This window comes from Opisthocomus hoazin, chromosome 3 (assembly GCF_030867145.1).
Source record: "Opisthocomus hoazin isolate bOpiHoa1 chromosome 3, bOpiHoa1.hap1, whole genome shotgun sequence".
Classification (NCBI taxonomy): Eukaryota; Metazoa; Chordata; class Aves; order Opisthocomiformes; family Opisthocomidae; genus Opisthocomus; species Opisthocomus hoazin.
The window spans coordinates 1,316,853-1,323,945 of NC_134416.1; the positions used below are offsets into that span (position 1 = coordinate 1,316,853).

The 7,093-nt window shown below is 53.9% G+C and overlaps 1 protein-coding gene across 1 annotated transcript; it reads right to left on the bottom strand.

The window, feature by feature from the left end:
• Positions 1-5,902: 5,902 nt before the first annotated feature.
• Positions 5,903-6,575, bottom strand: LOC142360791 (feather beta keratin-like). Its single transcript, XM_075415341.1, has 2 exons — positions 6,440-6,575; positions 5,903-6,237 (listed from the first exon to the last, which is right to left on the bottom strand). The coding sequence occupies exons 1-2, from the start codon at positions 6,573-6,575 to the stop codon at positions 5,903-5,905; spliced, it is 471 nt and encodes a 156-aa protein (XP_075271456.1).
• Positions 6,576-7,093: the final 518 nt, after the last annotated feature.

Sequence of the window (7,093 nt, forward strand, 5' to 3'; positions counted from 1 at the left end):
TGTTTTCCTTCCCACAGTGCTCTCTTTTTCATGTTGTCCTCTTGAGGACGTGTCCATCTGACCTTGGTGTCAACTTTTATGTGGGAGAAATAGAGGCCAAAGTCTTGGTGTCATGGCAAATGCCAGAGCGTGCAGAAGATGCGTCCAAAGCATAGGAGAGGTTGGTTGTCATCAGTGAGGTCATCCCGTGGCACTATTGTGTTGTGGTCTGCAGGTGCATTGTGCAGAGTGGTCCTTGTTTCGTCGCAGCCCTGGCCAGCTGTTCTGGGCTTTGGAGGTGTGTGGGGCATGAGGGTCTTCCCTGTCCATTGCGATGAGTCCTTCTCTGCAATGTTTCCATAGTAATCAGAAGTATTAATAGTGAGATGAGTTGTTCTGCGAGTACCCAGCCCCCTGACCTGGAAGACAGGGTCGGGGAGCAGAATGAAGCCCCCACAAGCCAATGGAAATGCTTAGTGACTTCCTACAGCACTGAGACACACAGAGGTGTATGGGGCCGGAAGGGATCCACGCAAGGGTACTGAGGGAGCTGGCGGAGGTGCTCACTAGGCCATTTTCAAGAATTTAGCAGCAGTCCTGGCTAATCGGGCAGGTCCCAGTTGACTGGAATGTAGCAAATGTGACGTCCGTCTACAAGAAGGGCCAGAACGAAGGTCCAGGGAACTCCAGGCCTGTCAATCTGACCTCGAAGCCTGGGAAGGTTATGAAGTAGATCCTCTGGAGTGCAAGTACATTGCACGTATGGGACAACTGGGAGATCAGGCCCAGTGAGCATGGGTTTATGCAAGGCAGGTCCTGCTTGACCAACCTGATCTCCTTCGAGGGCAAGGTGAGCCGCTTAGTGGATGAGGGAGTGACTGTGGATGTGTTCTACCTAGACTTCAGCAAAGTCTTTGACACCATTTCCCACAGCCTTCTCCCAGAGACACTGACTTCTTGTGGCTTGGATGGACATAGCTTTTGCTGGGTAGAGAACTGGCTGGAGAGCCAGACGAGAAGAATTTTGGTGATTGGAGTTAGAGCCTGTTGGCAGCCGGTCACAAGTGGTGCTCCCCAGGGGACACTATTGCGGCCAGTTCTGTTTCTTGTCTTTGTCAATGATCTGCACGAGGGGATCGAGTGCACCCTCAGTAAGTTTGCAGACGACACCATGTTGGGCAGGAGTGTTGATGTGCTTGAGGGTGGGAAGGCTCGACAGAGGGTTCTTTACAGGCTCAATCGATAGGCCGAGGCGAACTGTATGCGGTTCAACAAGGCTGAGTGCTGGGTCCTGCGCTTGGGTCACAATGACCCCATGCAAAGCTACAGGGGTTGGGGAACAGTGGGTGGAAAGGTGGCCAGTAGGAGAGCACCTGGGCTGTTGGTGAACAGCCAACTGAACAGGCGCCAGCTGTGTGCCCAGGTGGCCAAGAAGGCCAACAGCATCCTGGCTTGTATCAGGAATAGTGTGGCCAGCAGCACTAGGGCAGCAATTGTCCCACATGTACTCGGCACTGGTGAAGCCACACGTTGAATACTGTGTTCCGTTTTGGGCCCCTCAGAACAGGAAAGACTTTGAGGTGCTGGAGCATGTCCAAGGAAAAGCAACAAAGCTGGTGAAACGGCCTGAATTTGCACTGGGAGAGATTTACAAAGGATGTTCAGCAAAATATCATCACCGAAAGGGCTGTCAAGCATTGGAACAGGCTGCCCAGGGAAGTGGTTGAGTCAATATCATGGGAGGTATTTAGAAGACATGTAGAAGTGACGCTTAGGGACATGGTTTAGTGGTGGACTTCGCAGTGTTAGGCTGACGTTTGGAACCCATAATGTTAAGGGACTTTTCCCGCCTTAATGACTCCATGGGTGTCTATGGGGCAGCCGGCAAGGGCAGGTGAGTTTCTGGAGAGCCTGTGAGTGTGGCGAGAGACACAGGAGGAGTGTGAACAGCAGGTAGGGGAGACTGGTGATCCAGGGCCTCTGGGGTCTTTACTTGGGGTGAGTGCCAAGGGGTGAGGCCAGTTCCGTGCACAGTGTTTGATGGAGAGAAAGTGGATTTGGAGCTTGCAAGGGGAGTTGGAGGCAAGCATGCTGTACGTGGCTGCCGAGTTGCGGCTGTGATGGTGGTTGTTGCATGCCGAGGGGTTGATGAATGCAAAGGCCTGCCCAGATGAGCCGAAGGGAGTGTTTTTGCAGGCTGTTTGTCCAGCGAGCTGTGCTTGTTGTTGAGGGAGATGAAGGGAGATAAGAAGGAGTGCTGTGCGACTGGGTGTAGGTAAGGAGACAGGGCCTGAGGGGTTGCACCCAGCAATGCCAAGGGAACTGGCTGATGTCCTTGAGAGGCAACTGTCTATTAGCTTGGCAAGGTCATGTTGCCTAGGAGTAGACCCTGATGGCTGGAAGAGAGAGATCATAGCCCTCATATCTTGAAGATGATGAAGAAGGAGGATCTCGGAAAGCAGAGGCTGGTGAGCCTGACCTCTTTTCTAGGGAATGTGACGGAGGAAACCCTTCCAGAAAGAACTGAGAATCTAAAGGTGAAGGTGGTGGGGAGCGGTCAATGTGGATTTACGAAGGGGAAAGCATGCTGGAGCGACCTCTGTGTTTTTCTGTGTTGAGGTGACTGTGTTTTGGACGAGGGGAGAGCAGTGGCTTTTGTGGAGCTGTACTTGAATGGTGCCTTTGACACCGTCTCCCGTCTCATCGTCCTAGAGAAGATGAGAAAGTCGAGCTTGCGGAATTTGGCTGCAGAGCTGTGGCCCTGGTGGTGGTTGATGCATTCTGAAAATTCGACGAATGAGAGGCCCTATCCCATTTGATCCAAGGTGAGTGTTTTGCAGGGCGTTTGGCCGGTGAGCTGTCCTCGTTGCTGAGGAGGATGAAGGCAGCTAGGAAGGAGTACTGTGCATCTGGTTGTACGCAAGTCTGTAGGGCGTTGATTCCTCATAGGCACGAGTGCTGAGGGAGCTGGCTGATGTCGTTGGGAGCTCACTGTCCATTCTCATGGCAAAGTCCTCTTGCCTTGGAGCACTTCCTGATGGGTGGAAGAGAGCTCGTAGCCCTGCTGTCTTGAAGCAACTGAGGAAGGAAGATGTGTGGAAGTAGAGGGTGGTGTGACTAAACACATCCCTTGGAAGGGTGATGGAGGAAATGTTCCCCAAACACACCGCCAAGGCCAGCAAGGTCAAGAAAGTGGTGGGGAGTTGTTGGCGAGAGTTTGGCTCCTCCATCACTTTCCATTTAGTTGGTTCCAGCATCTTTGCAGACTGGACTTTGGCGTGACTAGGTGCCTGATGCAGGAAGAGGCAGCAGATGAACACCTTGCTGTGAGCCTGGTGTCTCCAGCAGAATTTTGGTATTTCTAGTCATGGGTCGGTCTGCATGACATCAGGCCTTCTGGTCGCAGATGGGTTCCACCTGACTCAAAGTGGCACAAGGGTCTTGGCACAGGAGTTAGCAGGGGTCACTGCAAGAGCTTGAAACTAGACTGGAAGGAGAAAACGAATAACCCCATAGAGATAAAGCTAGGGGTGGCCTGCCAAAGTTTGAGGGACGGTGTGCCAGCGAGGTCCTTCAGTCCGCCATCTCAGTAGATCCAGGGGATTGAGATCCCTACGGCAGCAAAGACACAGCGGGTATTGCTGAGTTAGAAAGCACGGGAGCGCCTGAGAATGGTCACGTAGGCATTAGGGCTTCTACTGGGCTTCCTTCATTCTTCAGGGCTGCTGGGGGCCGACGGTGTTGAAAGAGCCGGAGCTGGAGCAGGAGGGGAAGGTTATTGAGGCTCAGGTTGTTGACCGTGGAGGAGATGGTGTCAGGAGAAATGTGCTGGGGAGAGAGGCTGTGGCCTCGCTTTTCTGCTGGTCCCTGAGTGCCCAAGGGGGCGAGTCAGCCATTGCACATGACAGCAATTTGCAGCTGTAGCTGTGTAAGTAATGAGGTGCAGTGTGTTCTGCTTCCTGCAATTATCTAATTTCAGGTCTTTCTCTTGAGGATGTGTCCACTTGGCCCTGGCAGCAGCTTTTAAGTGCAAGTGTTTGAGGCCAAAGTCTTGTTGTTGATGGCACTTGTCAGAGCAGGCAGAAGATGCAACCAAAGCATGGGAGAGGTGGGGTGTCATCACAGAGTTCACCCATGGCATTCACGTGGTATGGTTTGCGGGTGTGTTTTCAAGAGGGGTTCCCATTTCCTCACAGCCCTGGCAGGCTGCTGTGGGCTTTGGAGGTGTGCTGGGCATGAGGGACTGCCTCTTCCATCGTGTTCTGTGCCTCCGTGCCTCTCTGCCAGCTGGCTAAGTCTGTCTGTAGGCCTGGCCTTTGCTGTTGGCTGTGCTCTGTGGGTTACTTGGTGTCCCTCATGCTTGTAAGGTGTCAGCTGGGAGAAAGGTGGCTGCCTGTTTTCTCTTGTTCCCGTTTGGGGCCATCCCTGGGTGTCGAAGTGGAAGCAGCTGGAGGGCTGCTCTCAAGAGCAGGCTGTTGTCCTTGCAGCCCTGTTTCAGGGCTCACAAGCCCTGTGCTGTCGCGTTGCAGCCTGGCTCCCCAGAGCCTTGTGTTGGCCCCTCTCTAAGGCTCCCCTTAGCTGAGTTCAGCACATTTGCAGCCTGGGCTTTGGCACGACACAGTGCTTGATGTGGAGCACCCTGCAAGGGCAGACCAGTGTCCAGAGAGCCCATGACTGTGTCGAGCGGCAGGGTGGGTGTGGAAGTGGCTTAGAACTGATGTGGGCAGGCAGGGTGTGTGTGGTGTCTCCTTGGGGTGAGTGCCGAGGGGTGAGGCCACTTCTCTGCACAGTGTCTGATGAGCAGAAAGAGGATTTGGAGATCACTGAGGGGAGTTGGGGGCGACTATGTTTCACGTGGCTGCAGACCCAAGGTGCTGGTGGCAGTTGATGCATTCTGAAACATTGATGAATGAGAGGCCCTGTCCCCTTTCAGCCAAGGTGAGTGTTTTTCAGGGTGTTTGGCCAGTAAGCTGTCCTGATTTCTGAGAAGGATGAGGAGAGGTAGGAAGGAGTGCTGTGCGCCTGGATGTACACAAGTCTGCTGGAGCCCTGCTGGAGCTGACCCTGCCTGAGCAGCCTGGATCGAACTAGGTGGTCCCTGGAGGTTCCTTTGCCCACTAAATGATTGTTTGCTGTGAATCTGCTTGCTGTGATGGGCTGAGAGTCGTGCTGGTGAGGAAGAGAGTTGGTCAAGTGCATGCTGCAATGTGGAGCTGGTGTCAGAGGTGTGAGTAGGGGTTCGTTAGCACGTCCAAGTCTTTGTCTTGGAAATTGAATGTTTTGTTGTCATGGATTAGAAGCTCCTCTGTGTGGCTTTGTGGTGGTGTTGGTGTTGTTGCTGGGGACATACTTCCTAGGAGAGGTCTTTCAGCCCTTTTTCCACACCCTCCGCGAACATCTTGAGTCCTGGCTTTGTGCCAGGTGAAGGTAGAAGAGCGCAGGGAGATGAAAGGAAGAAGAGTCATCTCAGGCTGGGATGCAGGAGAACTTTATTGATAGAAAAAAATGAAGAGTGAAAAGGCAGGAGCGCCAAGTGGAAAGGAGCCCGTCTGAGGTGCAAGTAGGGCAACCACCAGCGAGGTCCCTGTGTGAAACCGAAAGTGGCCAGAGCACCGAGGCCTTCCTGCCCCACACTGGGAGATTTACAGTGGAATAACCCAGTGGTCTTTGTCTTGTAAGAATTTGTTTGCAGAGGAGAGTACTGGACAGAGCAGAAGGGGTGACGCAAAGAAGACAGTGGGAGAAGAGGAGGTGGTACATGGGCCATGTTTGCAGGCAGCCCGAACTGGCCCCTTCTCTGCTTTGTTGCTTGGTGGCTTGAAAGGAGGAGCTGTGGATGGCAGGTGGATGTGCCAGGAAGGACCTGGATGTGTGTCCTCAATCCATGCTATATCTTCCAAGGCAGGGGTGGTGAAAAGGGCCTTTAGCAGGGGTAGCATCCTCTTCCGCCGTAGTAGCAGCCCAGGCCTCCTAAGCCATAGCCGTAGCCATAGCCGAAGCCACCGGAGGAGATGGGCACTCCCTGGGAGCTGAGTTCGCTGCCCACGGCAGCAGATGCGGAGGATCCGACGGCGGTGTTCTGTGGGAAGGAGGTGAGGATGGGTCCTGGCAGGGTGACCAGCACAGGGGAGGGCTGGATGATGACGCGGGAGTCCTGGCACTGCCTGACACAGGGCTCGTTGCAGCTGTTGGCCAGCGGGGTGGGTCCGCAGGGGCGGCAGAGGTCGTAGCAGGCCATGTGTGTGGTGTGGAGGGTCCCTGGAAGAGAGGGTGATGAGAAAGCAGGTGGGTGTGGGGGTGCGAGGGGTGGTGTTGTAGGAGGTGGAGGGAGTGTGGTGGGATGGTGTGGGGCTATGGGGAGAGTATGGTAGAGGGCAGGGGTCAGGGCTGTTCAGGCTGTGGTCTGAGGGTGGTGGAATAGACAGCACCAGAGAAGGAGGGACAGGAGTTTGAGGCTTACCTTGCTGTCCGTGGAGGAGAAGGTGTGAGGAGAAATGTGTGAGGGAGAGCAGCCCTGGGCCTGCTTTTATGCTGGTTCCCGAGGGGCGGGACAGCCTTTGCACATGACAGCACTTTGCAGCAAGCAGCTGTTGCATGCCACAATCTCACCAGTAATGAGGCAGGGAATGTTTCCCTTCCCACAGTGCTCCCTTTTTCATGTTGTGCTCTTGAGGATGTGTCCATCTGACCTTGTTGTCAACTTTTATGTGGGAGAAATAGAGGCTAAATTCGTGGTGTCATGGCGAATGCCAGTGTGTTCAGAAGATGCGTCTAAAGCATAGAAGAGGTCGGTTGTCATCAGTGCGGTCATCTCGTGACACTATTGTCATGTGGTATGCAGATGCGTATTGCAGAGTGGTCCTTGTTTCGTCGCAGCCCTGGCCGGCTCTTCTGGGCTTTGGAGGTATGCGGGGCATGAGCGGCTGCCCCTTCCATTGCAATGGGACCCTCTCTGCAATGGTTCCATAGTAATCAGAAGTATTAATAGTGAGACTAATTATTCTGTGAGTACCCAGCCCGCTGACCTGGAAGACAGGGTTGGGGAGCAGAATGAAGCCCCCACAAGCCAATGGAAATGCTTAGTGACTTCCTACAGCACTGAGACACACAGAGG